General features: G+C 43.7%; 1 protein-coding gene across 2 annotated transcripts in view; it reads right to left on the bottom strand.

Annotated features, from left to right (window-relative positions):
- Positions 1-22937, bottom strand: part of gfra4a (GDNF family receptor alpha 4a) — a 100547-nt gene that overhangs the window by 3007 nt on the left and 74603 nt on the right. Inside the window, exons 2-7 of one of the 2 annotated variants that reach the window (XM_029494100.1) lie at positions 21781-22110; positions 20458-20538; positions 14288-14627; positions 11275-11384; positions 9716-9850; positions 1149-1306 (exon numbers count right to left, since the gene is read on the bottom strand). In XM_029494100.1, coding sequence (XP_029349960.1) covers positions 1149-1306; positions 9716-9850; positions 11275-11384; positions 14288-14627; positions 20458-20538; positions 21781-22110 — 1154 coding nt within the window. The remainder of the gene's footprint in view (positions 1-1148; positions 1307-9715; positions 9851-11274; positions 11385-14287; positions 14628-20457; positions 20539-21780; positions 22111-22937) is intronic. The other variant, XM_029494101.1, reaches the window with a different exon arrangement.

Below are 22937 nucleotides of genomic sequence, written 5' to 3'. Positions count from 1 at the left end.
ACTGCTTCCCATTAGGAGCCAAATGCATGGAACAAATTTCCTCAGCCTGAAGGGAAGTATGTTATTTATAAATTCGTGCTCGTTAATAAATTGTGAAATACTGTGTGTAATGTAAAACAGGCCGGCCACATTAAAATTTATCTTCAACTCTTTACTCAACTTCCTCATTGTCTGGGCCGCCCTGATGATAAGATAAGATAAGATAGACTTTATTAATCCCTTATCTTATCTTATCATCGCAGACCTGTTTATAATGGTGATGAAACACTGATAAATAGAGGACGTGGTTTGTGTGACAGACGCTGCCGATTGTTTGAGTCCACTGACCTTATTGATATCATGTTTACATACGCAATCACATGCAGTATGATGCATTAATGCTGTTTATGTTGGTAATCAGGGGCCTGGTAACGTCACTCTGCATGCTCCCCTGCAGTAACATGTTTAAATGATCGATAATATAACTTTACATAACGTGTGTTTGCTTTTATTTTCATTATGTTGGTTGTTTAATGCTCGACTTGCATTGACTCCTTTTACTGCTGGACAGAATGACTCCACTGGGATGAATAAAGTTACATCCTATCATAAAGCTCTGTTCATTCATTTAAACATTGTTAAACACTCAGTGTAAGCAGTCTTTGCTGGCTCATCACAGTGTGGAACTCTGCTCATCAACAAATAGAAATAATAGTTAAGATATGTCTCAGCCTCATTTAGAACTTTTTAATAAAAATGCTCTCTCAGTGTGTACCCGTGCTTCTCAAACTATTACAAATGTCATTTTTTACGTCATTTGTAGGATCAAATGATTTCACTTTATGTGTCGTGAAGCTAAACCGTGAATACTTCCCTTTTTAAATTATGATGATGAAGTATACATCTGCTTTTATTGACTGTGTGTGGCATTACCAGATTTTTATTTTATTTGGCTTAAAGGACAGAGAAGAGCAAAGGGTTAGGGACCGCATCCTGATGTCTGTCAGCCTACGTTAAGAATCTGCTATTAAATTCATCTCAGTAAGGGAGTTTTATTTTTCTGCATCCCACCCGTCTGCTGCTTTCAGGGAGTTATCTGCAGCCATGTGACCCAGTTCTGACTGAGGCCTCCTCCGTTTGGAAATGGTTTTACGTCCATCGTGTCTCACCTGAGTAGGTATCTGTGCTCGCAGGATGTTGTGCTCTGTTTCCATGGAGACGCCCGGGGTGGTGGTTGCCAGGAAGGCGCTCTGGTCGTCGGTCGCTGGACTGGGCATCGCACCCGTTTTCACATCTGATCCGTTTCCAAAGGCCAGGATGGCATTTTCTGGAAGGGGAGAACAGCAGAGACGTCGCTGAGCTCAGACACAACCGACAGTTTAATAGATCACGTCGCCGCCATGACCATTTTCCACATGAGCCATCACCTCCAGTTTCCTGCTGATTATTTTTTTTCCATGCATGACTCTCTTTAATGTGTTTGGTCACTTTATAATTACGTCCCGAAGGACTGTAATTAAAGTGCAGTCATGGCATGTCACGAGAGCGAGTCATCAGGCGGCTGGTGTTTGAAATGTTTCAGAGCAGAATGTACCTGTCTCGTCAGACAGGAGTTTATTATTTACTGAAGAAAGAAGAAATATGGAGCCTGCTCTGCATATTGGAAATGATCCATCAGCAGTTAAAGTGCGTCCTCCACTGAGAGCAGATTTCTGGGTATTAGCTCAGATTCTTCAGGTGTATACATCTTGATGCCTTTTTAACCACCACTTTGAAACTGCTTAAAAAAAATATTCAACACGTGTTATTGATATAACTGGGGAATTCGCTTAAACAAAAAAACATAGCAGTTTGCAATGCTGAGCATTACTGTCTGCCATTGGAGAAGGGGTGTGAGCAACGAGCTCACTGTTCTTCATTGAAGATGGGACGTGCTGTCATTTTTACCAAATAGAGCCGCCGGTGACAGATTGAAGCTTTGGTTTTAATTACAGAAATCTCTGAGGCGAGAGTGGCTGCAAGTCTGATGTAGTCTGAGTCGACTTAAAGGCAAATTTGAATAGTGAAAGGAGAAGATATAAAATAATGAGGTGTACATTTTTTTTATTTTTTTTTTAATCCTGTACTGGCCGGCTTACCTGGATAGCTGTGAGGTAGCATTAGAAGACTGAGGTGAAAATTTCCCGGAGGCGGAGTCTGTTTGACTCACGTCTGACCTTCCTGCTGGTTTTCGACACTGAGCCTGAAGTCAAAGCCACCTTATGCTTACTATTCTGCACATATTCTGTTGGCTGAAGGGAGTTTTATGTAAATACTCCATTGTTGTTGTCAGTTGTCAAAAAAAAAAAAAAAAAATATATATATATATATATATATATCGCGACGTAGGAGAGATCCTCAAGGCTATAAATTACAGCAAGTACAGCATTATGACCTGGATACAGACAGACAGCAGAGGGGTGTGAATGAGAGAATAACTTGTTAGAATTACAGTGTGAATGAGACCGACACAGTATGGAAGGATAAAATTACCATCTATGTGAGAAGAATAGTATTATAGATGAGAAAAAATAATATAATTGTGCCTGAGAGAGAGAGGGGGGGGAGATGTGTAAGACAGGAGAGCAGACTTCTGGTGTTTGGATTTAATCTCATCTTTCTGCTGCTCTTTCAAGCGTGTTCATGATCGCAGCGTCTTCTGGCCCCATTCCTGCATATCAGACTGTAAATGGGCTTCGTACAGGTGGAAGGTGGATAACAACAGCCCCCCCACACACACCAGAGTGGGAGAAGGTACTTCTGAGTGTTTTAGTAAAAGTGGTACAGAGTGCTCACACTCTGATTGGCCCCTCTGTGGAGCTCCCTGTTCTCCAACGCAGGTCAAGGCATGGCTTTTGACCCGCCATCACAAAATATGAGCTAAAACATGACTGCAATTTCTATGTGAAGTAACATTAAGAAGATCATTTAAATAAAATCGGTTCAGATTGGCTCCGGACCAGAAGGAGCAGCGACCGGCCGCCTCAACAGATGTTAACAGATGTGGAGGCAGCAAGAAGAGATTGATGCGTTCGTAGTTTAAACGGTATATTTTGGGGAAACAAGACGGGAGCTGGATTAATGAACTTTTCCACCTCCAATAAATCAAACTTTTCTATTAGAAGCAACGTGCTCCATCTCCCACAGGGTAGATGGAGCAGTCCCAGATGGAGAGGAAAGGAAATAACGGAGCATACAAGAGATTCTAAATGACAGTATGATTGTGTATGCAATTATAACAGAGACTGAGAGAAAAAGGGACCTAGATCCTGAAAACAGTCGAGCGTGTGCTCCCTAAGTCAGAGTTCTGTGGTTAATTTATAATGAGAATGTGTGTTGTGTTGAAATCACCTGCACTGTTTCAGCGAAGCATTTTCAGTACATCAGGTTCATCCTGCAGGCCCTTTTTATTTCTTAATTTATGCCGCGTGCAATTTAAAATCTCAGAGAAAGTTTAGAGAAACACAGACTGAAATAATCTTATACTTTCACTGGGCCGCTCAGACTCTCAGACCGTCTCAGATGGACTCTACAGCAGCATCACCAGTAAAAAGTGGACGTTAGTCATCTTATTCTAAGTCAATAATAGTGAAGGAGTGCACTGATTGTGGGTGCTGAATGCATTAATCAGATGAGCTCACTGATTGGTTGAAGTCCATCTATTTTCCACACAGCAGTAAAAACTGAGTGGGAGAAAAGTGGCTCCTTTTTAAATTTGTTTAAATACTGAACCTCAGTAGTCTAGTTAAATATTTCCCTTTTTTGTAGCCTTGAAACACATTGGTGTGACATATATTATATAAAATATGACGCAGTCAAAAGTTAAACTGCTAAAATGACTCTTAAGTGCTTAAAATAGTTCCACTGAAAGTTAAAACCACAAATGAAAGGAAATGTAAGATTTGATCATTTCACAACGGCCTTTGTTCTGGGCGGAGGATTAATTCTACTTAAAGCTGCACTAATCAGTATCCTGATACAAATGAAGGATTAAATAAATGTGTTGAAATTATCAGTTGTCATTTGCCAGCCGCTTCACATTCACTTTTTTTTATGTGAAATAATAGATTTACAGCCACCTGGTGACAACAGAAAAAGATGTGAAAACACAACACAAGAATAAAAAACTGTCTCAGCAGACAGTCGGCCTGTTTGCTCATCAGCAGAAAGGAGGAACATGCTCAGATGTACGGAGCTCCTGAGCGCTCGTTGTCAGTCTCCACCCGTCATCAGGTTATTAACATAAACAGAGTGACGTTTCCAGCCGTCCCTTCAAGCTCCACAAACACAAAATCACAACCAGAACGCATCTGGAACATTCAGCAGCCACAGAACCCGACGTTGGATGTGAATGCTGTTTTTTTTTCTGTTAATTCTACTGTCCAAAATAACCGCTTTACTTTCAACACATCAATGGACGGAAAGACAGACTTACTTTGTGATCCCAAACTGCAAAAAACTGAAAAAATGCATACAGCTTAAATATAAACGGGAGCTAATGCAGCAGGCAGCCTCCTTTAGTACAAACAGTCACACACACACACAATCTTCACAGCACGCTTCTTGAGTATTTAAAAAAACTACTAGGTGACATTTATCGTTGTTAAGTCGCAGAAACAGCAGCAAATTTATAAAGATGACTCGAAGAATGTTAATCTGTAGGGATTTTTTCTCTCTAACGGATGTTAAAAGGAGCAGATGTTGGAGTTTTGGATGTAATCCAGCTGAATGAACAGATGTCGACTCTCACCTGACTGAAACAGATATTGGTTTATCCCTTCGCTGTCTCAATGCTGACTGGCCAAAGATTGTTTCTCAACCAACATGAGAATGGACTCGGAAAGAAATGGATTGAAAAGGCCAGTCAGCCTTTAAATTTTTCATCTGTCAGCCGTCCGTGAGGCTGTGATATAATGATGATGGTGAATATTTAAATGGGCCACTTACAGTAAGTAGGCTGTGACTTGGAGGAACATTACCGTATGTACTTTCTGCACCAATACTTAATTTGCTGTCGAGTGGATTTATATGGTTTTTTAAACCCCAAAGGAAACCTATTTCTTCGAAGTTCCTGGATTTATCACAGGCAGAATGACTTATGATCACATGATGAATTAATATTCTATAAGCATTCATTTTCATTTGGCTAATGGGCTATTCTGCAGCAATTACATTTGCATGAGAGTCATTTCAATTAAAATATACTCAAATGAAGACATGAATGAGAGATCCCTCGATTAATATCTCCGCCTTATACTGCAAGATGGATGTGGGTGCTTGGACATGAAAAGCACACCATTGTTCCAGCTGTTCGCAGCTAAAAACCTCCAATCTCAGAAAAAACTCGTTGGTCATCAGCGAAGCCGGCCGTAGAGTATCGGGGTGTGACGCACAAATACTGATTCCTCACAGGATGACGACAAACTGAGCCATCCTCCTGAGCTAGTTTGCTCGACTCCCTCCACTGGTGCAGCCCTGAGCATCAGCTACTCGACAGAGATGCAGGTGGCGGATGGGGCGACCCACCAGCTCTGCGGCTAATTAGAGAATCCGAAAGTTGCAACACCACAGAAATGAGTCAGTGGTGAGGAAAACAGATTGAGCATGGCTGAGAGTGCATGTGCATCAGCACCTTGCAGTGGAGGCTGTGGACCAGTGTGCTAATGGTGCTGTGGGTCATTAGCATTGGTAGGACAGGTGGGAAAGTGTGCCGCGGTGCTCGGAGTGTGCAGTTAGGACTTGATGGCGTGCAGCGATCCCCTGGCAGGCTGACGGATGAGAGACGCGAGGGGTGTGACTCCAGCTGCTCGCCACCGCGCTTTGCCGCCCGCCATCATGCAGAGATGAAGTGGCAATTGATATCTTCAGTGGTTAGCTGTTGTGACAGCGCCTTTGTAAATGTTTGGATCTTTGACTTTCAACTTTCTCCCAGTGTGGGTTGTTTTTCCTTTTACTGACTTCACGGGTTCACCTGAAGCCACATTAGAGAGCACGCCCATTCTCTGTCCCATAGCTTCCTGCCACATTGATGGTTACACAGGTTCCTCTCTGTTATACCACCAATTTAAGCTCCAGAAAAAATGAAAATGATTGCAGAAATAAATGAGCTTCACCTCCATCTGTCCTCTCATTTTTGCCTGACACGCTCAGCTTTCTGAGAATGAAGACGTCCAGAGCTGCCGTTCTGCATAGTGATGTGGTTATTATTGCTGTGATGAGGAGGAGAGGCAGGGTGACAGCTGTTTTTTAAAACCTGAGTGCACTCACTCCACAGAGGAATCTTTTTTTTTTTTTTTTTACAACAGTTTTTCCTCTATCTGCAAATGACTGTGTTCTTCCCTGCCACTATTTTCTCTGTTCACCTCATTAGTTTGAAGGGAGGAAGCCAAATTACACTCAATTACAAAGTCATCAAAGGCTATCTGAAGTCCAGTCTCAGCAAGCACACCCCAAAGTGACGGGGCAAAGTAATGCGGAATTCAGTCACAACAATACGGAAGCTGCGAAAAACACCAGGAGAATCTTTTTAATTGACGAAGCTGCTGCTCAGTTGTTAAACAGAACCATCACTGAAGGACAGGAGAGTCTTTTGGCTTTTGTCAGAATGATGAACACTGCGAGCACACGAGCAACACGAGGGAAAAGAGAGACATTTCCAGAGCTCTCCCTGGGCGGATTCGTTTTCCCAATTATTGGCTCAAATTCAAACTCTCCTTGCCAAATCATTACATGAACTTTCTCCTCATAATAGAAGTGAGGCCTGCCTGAGTCTGGCAAACAAGTCCGACCTCGAATGAAGATGAGAGTGCGACGTGCATCGCTGGTCCACGAATTGCCTTTCCCATTAAAAACGTGTTCATCCTCCTGTTTGGCTTCAGTCATTTACTCAGACAGGAAGAGAGCCAGTCAGTCTGATGTCTGCTCTAAGGAGCTTACAGTAAACAGCACATAGCAGCTGATGCAGGAGGTGTATGAGGAGTTTTAGCTGAAAAACAGGACGTCCATCAACTGGCTGAAAAAACATTTGCAATTCTGGGATGTTTAAGTCACCACAGGATGAAATGAGAGAGAAGAGAAGCTTCTTAACAAATGTCACTATGTCATTGTGCGATGCATGCAGTTGGCATGGGAGTGTGTGTGACGATCTATAGACCTTTAACAGGACAAGGGTGGCACGGTGGAGCAGTGGTTGACGATTCTGGGTTTGAATCTTTTATATTATCCCTCCAGGTTCTCAGGTTTCCTGAGACCTGCAGGTTTGGGTTTATTTAGGACTCAAAAATGTCTTTCTATGTCCGCAAAGACAAAGTTCAGATGTTCTGTTTGGTTTTTCCTCACAAAGTTTCATCCACAGACAAAAGGGTCACGGCCTTCACAGGCTCCTTTCGGCTCCATCACACCGCCTGCACTGCCTTCTCCTCGCAAACTTTGTGGCTTGTCTTTGTGTTCTCAAATCTGTGAATTTTAAGGGCGAATGCTGACAGTCGCTTTTTGTTACAGAAGTATGTGAAGAATCAAAAACAGAACTTGAGAGACAAACCCGCTGTTGAATACTCAGTTTTGTAAAGTTACAAAGATCTTTGAATGTTGCGTTGTTAACATGTGAAGCTGCAATTTCAGACAAGCTGAGAAGAACTCAGTGTGAGAAGGGAAGCTGAGAAACGAAGTTAGTGAGATTCCAGTCCAACTGCTGACTGGCCTTTAGAAAACAAGCTCTCTGATCTGATATCACCATCAGCACGACGTCGAGCAGCATTAAAGGCCATTGTGGAGAAATAAATCAGTTTTGTGATTAGTTCTAGATTTAGGCACAAAAACAGGCATGTTGGGTTTACGGAGTTTGAGTTAAAATGGCTCTTCTGTTAGATTACGAATGTGGCTGTTTCTGTCAGTCATGACCATCATCACCCGACTTTCTTCACTGAGCTGAATGTAAACACGTTTTTGGGATTTGTCTCACCCCCAATTTTCAACCACAAAAAGGAAAAAGTCTTAAATGCTTAATTTTGACTTTCCAGTATTAAGTTCTGAGTCACACTTACCTGTGACATTTACTTCATTAAAGTATTCATAGTCAGCATCACTTCCAACAACCTGCTGCGCAAAGAGGCCGGCAGGTTTTTAAAAATGAGGTTTTTTTTCTGCTCTTTATGAATCTGCAGCTGCAGACTCACTAATTAAAACCCATTATATGGCTTCAAGTGATGATGTCTCTGTGGAGCGCAATTAATATAATGAATAAGAGGTTTACTGTAAAAACTGGAATTCGTTTTGCCTGTAAGGTGTTTTTTTGTTTGTTTGTTTTTCAAATATAAGTCAGGCAATCTGAATTCTCCACTTGTGGGGTTTTGTGGTTGATGTGAGCTGTTCTGGCTCTAAATCGGAGCAGTGGGTGAGCTGCTGGAATCAAGACACCACATGAGAGATCTCTGATGAGCAGTTAGTTGATAATCGAACTGAGACGCAGCCTGGTATAAATTTAAGACACACTGACTGGTGACTGGTTTGTCACCACATGACAGCAGCTGCAGTTTTGCTTTGAACTGTCACCGGTGTCATTGGTCTGTCACTGGCGTTGTTACTCATCCCGACAGCTTTGCAAGAACTCGTCTTCTTTTGTTGTTAGAAATAATAAAAACCCAAAATAAACTCCAGAGTCTGCTGCGACACCAGCAGCTACAGTTTGTGTTACTTTGTCATGGGTGTCATTCATCTGTCACTGGTGCTATCATTCACTCAGAGGGATGATCTCTCCACATCACAGCTGCTTTATCTGTGTTGGAGGACAAATAGGAGCTCCACCTAAACATGAAGTGCTAAAGAGGATCGGCAGATAATCATTATTGTACATCAAATGCAGTTTTTCACCCACTGCTATCTTTGTTGTATTATCTATGTGGCCACTGATGGAGACATGTTTATGTTATCATAATTGATATTTACTGCACCGTCTAAACAAAATATTACACGTCACAAGCCTCAACTGTGTTTGTCTAATGTCAGTGGTGCTTGTCTGCATATCTTATTTGTGCAAAGAGATAAATTCATATTGACGGATGGTGAGTCGTATTTACTGTGTCACTGATTTGGCATTAATGCCGTCGCTCCTCAGGGATGTCAGGAAAAAGAAAGGAGTAGAGATCATGTGTTACTTAAACCTTGCTGTCTGCTTTCTTATCTTTCTCACTGATAAGCAGGAGAGTAGCTTCATCTTTATAATGCGTCTAATTATTGTTTAGCTGCAGTTTAAGAAAATATTGAATTTGTTCTTATTCTTTTCTTTTCTTGTAGCTGAGTGGTTGAGACGCAGACTGTGTGATCTCAGATGCTCTTTCCTGTTCATCATTTCTTCTCTCGGTCCCATTTCCTGTCTCTCTACACTAACCCACCGAATAATAAAAGCAATAAGAGCAAGAGGAAAAAAGAACTGGAGATGAGGGGCAGTTATTTTAGGTCAGCTCCACACGGACCAGAACCTCCAACATCACAACATAATAAACATTATTTTATGCTTAGTCAGCAAAACCAACTGTAGTCACTCTGAAATAAAGTCGAGCTAAAATAATCTGCACATCTGAAGCAAAGACGTGGAGGAGGTTTTAGTGTTCATCTCATGATCGTTGCAGAAACAAAACGGAAGCGGACTGGATTCGCCCCCACACCTCCGTCTCGTCCGTTATGTAACCGCGTTACTCACTCAGGCAGACGTTGTCGTGGAAAAAAGCCAGGAAGTCGTTGCATTGCTCCCTGTGGTTGCCGCTCGCAGCGCAGGAGCACCAGGGACCCACGTTGGATGTTGAGTTGTCAAGGTAGTTGGGCGTTATTGTGCTTCCTGCAGAGCGACACAACAACACAGCTCTAATTTTTACAGGCAAGCTGAGATAGGTTAGTGTATTAAATGAACACTCATCACATTATTGAGTTTACAATGCAATCACTGCACCTGACTACGAGCGGGCATAAACAGGAAGTCATCTCTTTATTTAGCTGAAGTGAATAGTTGCATTTTTTGTTCTGTGTTTTGTAATTGCAGCTATTCAGCCTGCGGCCCCGGGAGCAATGTTTGTCTTCTAAATGCTTCAGGAAATTTACCATTTTTAAAGAAAGGCAAAAAAAAAAACAACAACAACAAAAAAAAACAGTTGGGGAGATTAATGTCCCAGAGACAGTTTGATCACACTTCTGGCTGATTTAATCTTGTTATGCTTTAGCCTGAATGTGACCTCACCCTGATTATGATAATCAAATAGAAGCTTTTACACATTTTCTATCTTCACTGTCCTCCCCTAATCAGGTTAAGACTGAGTTATTAGTCTGCATGTAAAAGCATTCAGTGAGAAAGACAGTGAGATGAATTTCAAGAGGCTGCTGGTCAAATGTTGATTGATGAGGCTCAACGTTACTGAGCCAACAAACTCAAACTGTGTATTCTGTTTTAAAGGAAAATGTGTTGAGAAAAAGCAACTTTTGCTAAAAAAAAATAAAATAAAAAAATTAAATGTAATTACTCAAAATGAGATGTGCATAAAAAGCCTGCTGTTTGCACACGATGCTCTTCCGGCAGGTCTCTCAGTGAGTGTTGGTACCGCAGATCAAAAGGTGCCCCCGGCCCAAAGTCCAGCACCGGGTCAGATCTTTTTATTCTGCTCCAGCTTCTGAGCTTTTCAGCAAGAAATGATTGGGAAGTCAGTCAGCGCGTAGGCTAATATAGCCGTGTAGCTTGTATTTTTAAAGGAGGCGGAAAAATAAAATTGCAGCACTTTGAGGAAGTGTGCTGAAAAAGTTCTGATTTACCTGCATCAATTTTCTGGGTTTCATGTTTTCAAACAACTCAAAGTCCTACTTCTTCCCCAGCTGTCTAGAACGGCCACAGTCACACTTTTCTCCTTCCTTAGCGGCAGCACAGTGTGCCAAGTGTCCCGTAGCGACAACTTTAGACTAAATGCTTTATAACAACCTTTTGTGCTTTATGTGATCTTTTGTCAGGTGTTCATATGAAGCACAATAAGCTGTGTTCTTCACGCCGCCGCCCACCACCACCCACTGGCACATCGGGGAAGTTTCTACCAAAACAGCGGTCAATAGTTGTAATTGCAGTACTTATAATGCCAAAGACGTAGCAGCCACATTAATCAGCGCTCCATCGATCATTCCTGCTCGCTGCCTTTCACCTTCCTCCCCCCGAAACCTTTTTGTTCCCCTTTCATCACATGAGCTGGGTGAGCCGGAGCCGGCACAGAGAGATTTAGTTCTTACCTATCAGGCCGGTGTACGCTAGCAGACATGCTCCGTAGTTCTCCTGCTTGCAGCCGCCGGCGCTCTGCTCCGAGGGCTGGCAGTCGTACTGGAACTGTGCCCAGCGAGACCTGTGGGAGCAATAACACGCCATCCATCATTTACTCATGCCGTCGCTGATGGCTGCTCGGCCCCGGCGCTTCCTCTCGACAACAGGTAGAGCATCTGAATCCCTCATCCCACAACGCTCATCTACCTACACATTCTCCTACATTAACTCTCTCTTCCCGCTCCGCAGCACATCGACCCGACTCCAGTCACCCTCGGTGACATTCATCCCTCTTTTTCCTTCCTTCCCGCTCTTCCCAGCTTGTCGTCTTCTGGAAGGCTGCCAGGCTGTAAAGAGCCAGTGAGGGACAAAGATGGGCTTTGGCTCGGCTCTCTAAATACCGTGGATGCTGTCGGGCAGACCTGGGCACAAGGAGATTAGACAAATATGGATCTTCCACACAAATGCTTCCTCCCTCAGCCGCTCAACCTTCCCTCCTTCACCTTTCCTGCCAGCTGCTCTGACATCCACCATCATCATCACTATCATCATCATCATCATGGCGTCAGTCGACTGGCATTTGCAAGAAGATTCCCTCGGGGCGGCACACTTCCTCTCCTCCTCGGTTGTCATGTCAGTGTGTGGATGTGCAGAAAACTTGTAGGCTTTGCATTAAGTGTAGCCGTCCTCTGCAGGCTGCCGGTTAATGCCGGCCGACCGGTGCGGGATTGGCCGGCCACGCAGGGGCCTTGAGACACGGCATCCATCGGGATGGCGGTGCAGAGTAATGCCTGATCGATAGCCATGACAGATGAAGCCCTTTGTCTTCCTGACATTTGAAGAGGAAGTAGATTAAATGCTGGCGACCATTTGCTGTCAGAGAGACGAGGCTGACTGGACGGCGCTGAGAACTCCATGAAACAGCCCCTCTGCATTTTAATGGCATCATGGGACATTGTTAGTTTTCTGACTTGATGTCTGCAGTCAGCTTACATTTGAGAGAAATATTTGTCTTCATCAGAGTAAACTGGGATTTAGCTCAGAATAAATCATCTGAAGATGACCCTGAAGATGTTTTGATCCCAGCGATGCTCCGGGTCTGTGTTAATACATGATTTCTCAGCACTTTGGCAGGAAAGCCACGTGTGAATCCAAAGTGATAATAAGGAATATTCACATGGCTGCTTGTTGCAGAGCGTCTTCTCTCAGAAAAGGAATACAGACTTTAATTGAACTAATTAAATATAGTTAATGAGTATGACAATTGAATTAATTAAACACAGCTAAGTAATTAAATTTAAATGAACATATCATACACAATGCCATTTATAGTCCCGAGGAACAAAACACTTTATATTGAAGTCAGGCGGATTGAAGATATGGCTGCATGTCTTGTTCAGTCATCAAACTCGGCAGCAGCTCTTTTGGATAAATAATCCAGTGTTTGTTTTTTGTATAAAACAATTTAAAGTTTAAATGAGTTTCATTCTAAGTCTTTTTTTGTGTGTGTGTGTGTTCATGTGCTGCTGTAAAGTTACAATAAACGCACTTGCACATAAGCACAACGAGCAGAATGCCAGAGTCAAATCTATCTACGTGTCATTTGTGTATTAGGTACCGCTGCTACGGCCGCAACTAACAAGCTGTCCTGCAAAACTGTCAGCCAGCAAGCTGGTCATCTTGGCTGCTGGTGTGACAGAAAAGCCAAATTATTCAACAGAGACGTATTTTGTTCTCTCCTGTTTCTGAAAAACAAGGTTTTATAAACATGGATCGTTCAAGACAGCGAAGATAGACCAGCTCCCTCTGTTTTGGACTCTCGGTTCATTGAAAGGTTCAGCAGCGGCATGACGGATTGTTACGGGTCAGTGGTGAATATTTGCATGTAAACCTTCCCGTAGCTGAGCACGATGCTTGAGCCAGTCCACTAATTAAGCAGTTTTCTTTCAGAGTGAGCTGAGCTTTCCGAGCTGTTATGTCTTTTTAAATGTTGCACGCCGGAGCCTGAGGTCGAACCACATTAAGGCTGCATTCATCCATTTTTTTATGTTAAGATTGAATTGGTTGAGTACAGGGAATTATTAAACTCAAATCTATAGCTCAGCAGAGCTTTCTGATGTCTTTTAGCTCAAGGGTCTAATTTTACAGCACTTTCATTACATGGTGGTCATTTTCATTTCTTTCATCAATCCTGTTTCCAGCAGCAGACAGATTTTTTTTCAGAAAATTCATAAATAATTAAGTAAAATTAAGCTCCATTTAACTGTTTCCTAACTTATCTCCCATTTGGTTGCTGTTCAGCAGTTAAATCCAACGATTTGTCTTAGGAGACCCAAACAGAGATACGAGAGAGTCAACAGGTGGAAACCAACACGACGTCAAAAGAGCGCTCCGTGTCTGCTTTTACAGACACCGTAGACTGTCCCTCCAGCCTGAACAAGTCAATTGTGGAATATCTGTCCAGTGTGAAACGGCAGCGAGCCAAAGTAAACAAGTGGCAGGTGAAGCTGATCAAACACCCAACAAGACAAAGAGACAAAGATAGTTTTCTCAGGAGTTGGCAGATCAAACAAGATGCTGGATGTGTCACTAACCCCGGGCAAGTGCTTGCTAAACACGAGAACTCGATAAACTGATATAGTGTATCAAAGCTTGTTTCTCCACTTATGTGGGACTTTTCTTTCTGCCTCTGTCAAAAAGCATTTAACTCGGCTTCAATTCTCGGACATCAGAGCATCGGAGTAGCATTCGAACGCACCGGGACCTTCCAAATCAATCAGTGTTTGCTGTCCGGACTCGCCAATTTCTGAGAGTCAAGTCAGCTCAAATTCTGCTTCATCTAGTTGAGAAAAAAAAAAACAACAGCAGACGTCTCCTGGTATACTTTGGAGAAGGGCAGCTATGAATGATTATATAATGTGATCCTGAAATCAGTGGGGGGAGGGACATCAACTCTGCTGTGAAATGGTCAACATTTATTTTTACCTGCAGACGTAGTCGGCCTTGCAGATCCGCAGCTGAGTGAGGCAGTTGAGCTTGTCCTTGTCCTCGTAGGAGCAGGACGGCACGATGGTCTGCCTCCGGCGCTCTGCGCAGGCCGTGTCGGTGCACGGGCAGAACAGCAGCTCGTGGGTGTAGTCGGGAGGAACGCGGTCAAAGAACTTTCTCAGCGCCTTGTTGCACTTTGGTCGGTTACACGGCCCCGAGCGAGCTGACGGCTGAATGCAGGCCGAGACGTATTCCGTACGAAGCTTCTGACACGTCTCATCTATGTTACACGCCTTGGCGGCATCCAGGCAGCGGTTCACCGTCGTCACTTCAGACTCTGGAAGAAGAAGGAAAAGGGGGGCAGAAAGCATTTCATTGCTCTGTGCGGTTTGAGAAAGCCAAATCCCAGCCAATGTTTACCAATGATGTCAGGGCATGACTGGAGTCAGTATTGACTTACCACTCTCACCTTTACCCGTGCAGCGTTGCATTTACAGCACAAAACCAAAATGTTGATTATATGTAATAGGCCCCCTCGTAATGAATAGAACATGAACGGCGTTTAAATGTTGCACGAGCTCGGGCACTGGATGGATACCAGCCGAGGCCTAATGGCAGAATATTTCATTCTGCCGGGTTAATGCAGAGTGGCAGTGCTGAAAAAGCAGCTCCTCCATCTCTCCACTCGCACAACAAGGCCTGTAATTACTGCTCCTTCACCTTCATCCATCTATCCATCTTCCCAACACTCCCTCCCTGACTCACCTGACTCCGGTCTGACTCCCTGCCATCACGCCCATTCCATCTGTCTCTCCCACCCGTCCAATCAGCTCTCTCTCTCCCTTCTCCTCCGTCCACTCTTCCTCCACTCTGTCCTCCTCTGCCTCCCTCAGTGTCCATTCTCCCCCTGAACTGTGCAGTAATGAGACACCTTTGTGGAGACAGTGGAAAGCCCCCCTCCATAACCACCTTTTTTTTTTTGGCCGCATTATTTGCCAATCCATCATCATGCATTTTTTCCCCAGTGACCTCCCAGTCAATATAGCCATGATGACACTCAGCTTCTCTGGCAGATAGCGGCGCTCATTAATTTGTAAACTGCCTGTAGTTGTGTCTCCTGGTGAGTTTGTCTCTCGCCAAGCTGTCACATAAAATATGAATGGCCTTGGAGAGCAAGCTAACAACCCTTCACAAAGCATAGGTTATTCCCAGCTTAACTGCTAAGCAGCCAAGGGGGGAGGCGGGTGTAGGATGGGAGAACCTGATGGAGCTGCAGGGTGGATGACAAATTGGATCCAGTGGCCTCATGCACGGGAGACTGAGTACACACCGATGTTTCATGTGCAGTCGTCGTCCTTGTGTTTTCGTGAAGCCATAATTTATTCAAGGAGTCTTGCTGAGCGTGCATGCTCTTATCCACCAACACCCTGCTTCACATTCATGCCTTACACAGATTTACTCCTCCGCTCTTCCCAGTACGAGTCCTGAGCTGTTCCTCACCAGGGCCGCTGGAGGCCGAGGGCACTCTCGCTGCAGCTTGTTTTGCAGTCACAGGGCTCATTCTGTAATATTCATCACTGCATATCAAAATATTAAATCTATCCTGCAGTCTGTGAGTCGGCGGATTTGATTCTGCTGTTTTGGCTCCAGAACATCGACCCAGTCACTTTTTAAAGTCCAAAGTTTTGTTGTTTTTTTTTACTGTAATATTTCTGTCCATTATTGACTCTTTCATTTTACCCACAAGCTTCATGACATGTAGTAAATTTGAGGAACGCGGACCAATCGTCGTCTAACTCCTACAGATCCTCAACACGATTTAAATCTGCCTTTCTGTGGATCAGATACCAACAACATACGCTCACCGGAGCTGCCTGCAATTTCCACTGAGTGCTTAATAATACAAGGGCTGAAAAATCCTCTCATTTAATTACAGTGGATATTAAAAATGAATACAAATCAAATAGAGAATTATATATGATTATTGTGTATTTATTTAGCACGGATGAGTGCTTTGGTTTCATTTTGTAGCCCGTCATTATTATGGAGAGCACTAACATCTAATTTCTAGTATTTTTACTAGATTTTATGTACATGCAGATTATAATGAAGCCACTCCTGCCCCAGCTTCCAAACACTAAATACACCACCTGCATGCTCACGTCTGCTCCAAACCTCCGGAGGGGTTAAACAGTTTATGGATAAATTGACCAAAAAAATCAATCACAGATTATCCTGAGCTGAAAATGATGACGTTAACATGGGCGCATCTTCAGTGGCAGAACCAACTCCAGTCCCTTCAGAGCGTCTCGGCATTCACATCGGATGAAGACTGCATGCTCTTCCCACGTCGTTGAACTTGGCAGCAGATGATGAAGGATGATGAATCAGTGTAAACGTCCTGCAGTCTAAAGCTCATTCCCTCCTTGTTTCTTTCCAATGCTGTTGACTGACCTGCACCAGAGACCCCCAGAAAACAGTTGCCTTCCAACGGCGGTGCGTGAGCAAGACGATCTTAGTAAGGAGAAACTATTTCAGCCACTAATATAAGCTAATGATGCATTAAAAAAGCTGATGTCCTTTGCTTATACCACCAACTTGACTTTAGTTACCTGATTAATTGGGAAAAGCGTGAAGCCTCAAAGTGTGATGAGCTGTGGTGGTGGCTTCCATCTTTGAAAAGGGTCATTGCTCTGTTTGAGGAAGGGATCCTACGAAGGCGGCAAATCGTCCATTAATCACATCTTTGTTTTTTCAGCAGTCCATGGTGTGAATGTCAACTTTGACCTCCCGGGGAGTGAAATTTCCGAGGCGGCTGTACAGTGCAGGTTTGATACAGCTGTAATTCAAAGCAGCCTAACGAACGAGGCCACCAAACATATGATCGGGCACGCTGAAGGGGACAACCAGTTGACTTTTCCTCGTTCTTCTCTTGGTGCTTTTCCAACTTATATTCACCTGCTGCCTCTCACGAACAGGTGAGGCGGTTTATCCCGTGTTCCTAATCTGTGATCTCACTCCATTACGCACAACAGGTCCATAGAAAACCGATTGGTTACGGAGACGGGCTTGAATGTTCCCGCACGCCTGCTGATTTTCTGGGAATCATGAATGGTGCTGAGCCAATATCACCAGCGCAGCACACCGCAGAGATTCACAGTGTGTTTGAAAATACAGCTGGCTGGGATACTGTGGGAAGATCCATGAAAATGAAGGAATGATGGAAGTCTGAGAGGAGCTGTAGTGTTTATTATCTGAGTGCTGTGCTTTTTTTTAATTTGTGGTCCATTCAGCATTATATTGAGCGTCGTCTGTCATGTTCGGTAAAATATTCCCAAACTCTTCGTGATCTGTGCTAATTAAGATGCTGAGTTTGGTACCAACTCCAACTTAAACATCAATAGAGTGTAAATAAAAGAGTCCAATCCTAATTTTAATGATGGGTCTGTGATTCTCATCACTCCAGCTGCTAACGGAGGTTTGTTCACTTCCTCTCTGTCTTTCTTGTCAACTTCTTTGTTTTTCTCTTTTTGTCTAGTGTCATTTTCCTTCAATCTGTTGCTTCAGTATCTCTTTAGCTGTTGATATATCAGATGCTCTCTTTGATGATTTTGTTTTCCTTCACTCAGGAAGCGTGAAGGCTTTGTAGACGAGCTGGTTAACGGCTTCAGTCTTGTTATCTCCTCGTGGATGTTTTGAATCAGAAACATCTGCTGTTTCCTGATTTTTGAGAGACTAAAGCTTTCTGTCATCTCTGCTGCTTCCTCTTTGCTCCATTTTTCATACTTCTTTGGGATGTTGGCTCGGATCCCTTCTCTGATATTTGCATGTTCCAGGTTTTCCTCTCCAGATGTTTTTGGCCACTTTGGACGTCGATGTGACCGTCCTGTTGGAGAAAACATCTGAATTCTCTTCACCACACAATTTTTTTTTTTTTGGCATTGCAGAGGCCAGTGTGAAGATTGTCCTTGGCCTGGTGTGTTCCAGAAGAGAGTGTCCTGATCCGGCTGCAGCTCTTATTAACAACATATTCCACCTATTTTCATTATTAAATCTGTTTTATACAAACCATTCTGAGAGTATATAGAGAATATAATGAGCCTGAATGCAGGTGATGATCTAATTATTTTCTTTTCCCTTGGATCCTGTTTTCATAGTTTCTGTTCTCAGTTCATCTGTTATGACAGCATCGTACTCAGTGATAACGATGCTAATTACTCTCTGAAAAACGACAATAATGCCAACGTGAAGTGTGACGAGGACAGGAACCCGAGCAGTTGGGCGATTCGACGGAGTGTAAACACGGAATGTAAAACCGGCAGCCTCTTCATCTGCACTTACAAAAAAAAAACCCCAACAAGCTCATCGTACGACAACTGACAGTCCAGCAGGTCAACCTTAAATAAGTTGTTCAGTATTTACAACAACAGTTTGGACTATAATTGCAGTATTTGCCTCAGTTCTCTCATCTGGCCGGTGAACAACATAATTTAATATTTGGACCTGATGGACCGTTATGGCTCCCTGTTCTGGGGTGACCTGGGGCGTTGCTGTCTCTTCTTCTTCTCCTGCTTCAGGTTTTGTTACTCCTCCAAAATGGAGCCGTTTGCAGTTAGTAATCAGTGGTGAGAGGGGGCCGGTGTTGGTTTAGCCCCTGCAGTGTGTGAAGGAGGGTGCCGTCTTCTTGTTATTTTCCTGACTGTTGTGTTTGTTTTTCAGTCCAACTCGAAGCGTTCAGGCAACGGCACTTTGGTGTTACGGCCTCGTTCAGTTTGTAAAACAGCGCTGTTAGCTGCTGTTTGCATTTATGCTGAATAAAAGCCGTTATTTTCCTCACACATTGCTCCCCTCCTGATCGTTCTTTCAACCTGGAAAATTTTGAAATTGTTACTCTCCCCTTATCCCTGGTTTTTCACTCACGGCTCATATTGCTCTCCCTTTCAGATTGAATATTAAAGATGCAGCTGAAATCTCAGACCTCAGACATTATCTTGGTGAAAAGATTCTAAATTACTGAGAGAAGCAGAGGCCAAGCCTGCGCGCCAGACACCTGAGATTGTTCCAAAGGGGGACAAACTCTCCCGTAAAGTTGTGTTTGAAAGAACCGTCATGGCCGCTGACGATGGGTTTACCTTTCAGGGCGTCGTGTGGTCCTGACTTAGCCTTCACTCCAACACTAAATCATCTGCCTCTCTCTGTTCAGTAACGCCACTGTGCATTACTTCAAGCCTGAAATCATGAAAGGAATATATGACGCAGATTCCCCTGATGCCATTAGGAGCTGCCAACATGCGAAACTAGCGAGTGCAGCTTTAACGTCACAGAGACGCCTCAATTCCCATAATACATATAATAAACATCACAGTCTACCTACAAACACATTAACTCCGACAGTGAGCTTCCACTTATTTTCTCCAGAGAGGAAGGATCTTCAGTATTATACAGTAAAATGGCAGCATGCTGTCTGTCAGGTAAATTCTATCCACAAAGACTTTCAGTATGAAGGGAAAAGAACAGCCAGTGGAATTACTTTACAGCAGGAAGCCACAGTTTGAATAAAGCAGCATCCTCCCTCTGAATGACTGAGTGCCTCCAATACTAATAGCTTCATTTACGTCATTATTTAAGCTCCACAGTTTCTCCATCTCAGCCAGCCGCAGTCATCCACACAACAATTGCGGCTGGAGAAAATAAAGCACTTGACTTTCTGTCCCTTTCAGCGGAAAAAAAAGGACTCTGAAAGGGAAAAACTGTGGTGTTGATCGAGTAAACAAACCAGCCCTGTCTCACTTCCTCTGTCTGTCTCTCCATCTCACGTCTTACCGTGACTTTTATCTTTCTTTCCCACAAACACTTCCCCATCCTCTTCAGTTCCCCAGCTTCCAGCTGCATTAAAATAAATAGGTAATTAATCTGTGCCTCGGGGGCTAACAGCAGCACATACCAGCCCAGCGGCTTGCCCAAAGGCTTCAGGCACGGCAGAAGTAGAGTGTGAGCTGTTACTCATCAAACACTTTGGAAAACCACCTGCGTATCCAGCTGTCTGCTCAGTCAGAGTGACGCAGAGTAACGTCTTCATCTGCTCTTTTTGTTTGTATAACCTCTTTCTTTTTGTGGCGGGGTGGGGGGGGTGAAGTGAAGGTGGCAGCAGTGGAAGCTTCAGTCACCTGCAGCGATGGAGGCCAGACGGACGTAGTCGGAGCCCCTCTCCTCCGGTTCATACGGGTAGCTCTCCACCAGGCTCAGTCCTGCCAACAGAGAGGAGGAAGGTTATTCTCTGTTGTCATGACAACCCGTAATAATGCTGGTTGACTGCTGTTTTTCTGTTTTTTGTGTCCTTAAACACTGAATTAAAACAATAGGCTGTATTTCATGAAATTTCCTGATAAAACTAAGGTCAAATCACTGAAAAGTGCTCCGTGCACGGCCAGATTCATCTGCTGTGGGGCCCTGGGGCAGAAATCTGCTGGTAGGCACCACACTGACCCCCCCCCCACCCCTCAACTCTTGTCCTCTGTGTTTATGTGCCCTTTCAATGAACACTATAAAAGTTCACTTTACCAAAATCAAACCTGGTAGAAATACTTGTGCTTACAGCTGCACATTATCTCTCGGACATATGATGTAATAAATTCAAAACACTGACTGATGCTTTGTGTTTCTGTGTCAGTTAGTTTGTTGTAATTTTAATGAATCCAACTTAATTTGGAAATTTTCACCACGTGAGCACAGTCTAAAGGGAAATAAGAAACTGACCTAAAAAACTGAGGGCGGTAATGTTTTCTGCAAAAATTCTCCACAGACGTTAACAATTAATCTGCTTAACAATTACATGAGATATTAGAGTTAACTGGGACTTTTGGGGGTCTGATGCCTGTTTTATCCAGTTGGTACTCTGGACTCAACTTCATGGAAAGAAGTTAAACTCCAAAGTAATCCAAATATTATCACAAACACAGCAGGAAAAACAGGTAACATGAAGAAACAACTTATCAGCACTTTCAGTTATAAAAGTAAGGCTGCGAATCAGCACTTTAATATGTAGACTGTCAAAACAGCACAAAGCCACTAAAGGAGCTGTAAAGAGCAGATTCCTCTCATGTGAACGGTCTTGAAAGTGACGTGTCACCTTGTGTGTGAGTCATATCTCAGATATTTGTTGCTTTGTCACTCCGGCTTTGGAAGAAGAATGACTGAGATACGTTCAGCTTTACTGTCTCTACCTTGTGTCTGTAAACATTTGCTTTTGATTTGCAGGATGCTGTCAGCCTTGTTCTTTCTTTTTTTCTGGTATGTGCCAAATGCCCAATTTTTGAAAAGTAACTGTACTAGAAACAACGTGGCTAAATATACAAATGACGATGACAGTGCGAAACATTCGAGATGAGCACAGAGTGTCAACTGAACAAAAGCAATAAGAGCCTCAGTTTGAACCATATTTGAAATAACACCTAATTCATGCGTGACGGGCGGCACACAGTCCCGCCCACCTCCGGGGAGCGCACCAATCCGGTTGTGCGGGTTAATGCCAGTCTCACCGTGCAGCACAGACTGGTGCAGGCTCCAGTAGATGCTCAGGCAGTTCTTCTCCCTCTTCATGCCTCGTTTACATTGGCAGCCGTGCAGAGGGGTGGACAGCAGTGCTGTCATGGCGTTCTCACATTGGTTTCGCGCCCCGGGCCCCAGCTTCACACTGCCATCCCCAGCCACGCACTGCCTGAGGGTGCGCAGTCGCGGGCTGCAGGTGTCATCGCTGGAACAGGTGTCTCCGGCACGCAGGCAGTCCCTCCCTCCCACAGACAGAGCCAGACGTGGGGCTCCTGAAAGGCGAGACAGACAGAGGACGGATTAGTGCCATGCTGTGGTCCCCCGCGGTGAAAACAGAGTAAGAGACGGGTCAGAAGATTGTCTGTGAAATTCAGAAAAACCCAACCCGAAATAAACAAACAACACTCTGTCCTGTTTGTACGAAACACGGGCTGCCTTTCTGCTGCAGGTTACTGAGTTTGAGCTGTCAAGTTTGTGCTTGTTCCGATATATTAATGAATGCAATAATAATAATAATAATAATAATAAAAGTAACTTTAAAAGGCCTTTCAGGCTCAGGGGAGACAGGCCAACGGTCAAACTGATGCAGCAGGTGTTGACTTTGTGTAAAAATCAGTGGATCGCTCCTTTAAGTCAAACAAAACATTGAAGAGGTTTTATGACCCACTGAATTATTGCTTCAATAATCTTAATTGAACTGAATTTAATAACCAAATTACATTTTTAGATTTCTTGTCAGGAGAAATCAAACTCGCTCAACGACACGTCTCACTGCTGCACTCCAGCTCTTTCGAGTCACATTCATAAACGTACATTATTCATGATCTCATACTGTCACATGGAAAACATCTGACGCCGCTGATGCAGCTCATCGATGTTCAGAAATACACCGAATCATCTCAGCTGCTGTCATAAAAAAAAAAGTGTCATATTTGTTACAGCTCGGCCCAGAAAGGGGGCAACCAGTTTACTGCTGTTTCATCCGGCGCTAATTTGATGCAAAGCTTTAATTCCTGAAAGAAAGGAAATAATTGCAGCTGTCAGTGTCTTAATGACGAGGTTGTCTTGGACTCACACATACATGTGATTGTGAAATATA

The sequence above is a fragment of the Echeneis naucrates genome, chromosome 22 (genome assembly GCF_900963305.1).
Source record: "Echeneis naucrates chromosome 22, fEcheNa1.1, whole genome shotgun sequence".
NCBI lineage: Eukaryota > Metazoa > Chordata > Actinopteri > Carangiformes > Echeneidae > Echeneis > Echeneis naucrates.
Note: the sequence above shows the minus strand (reverse complement) of the source record. Positions and strands in the feature narration are given on the sequence as shown.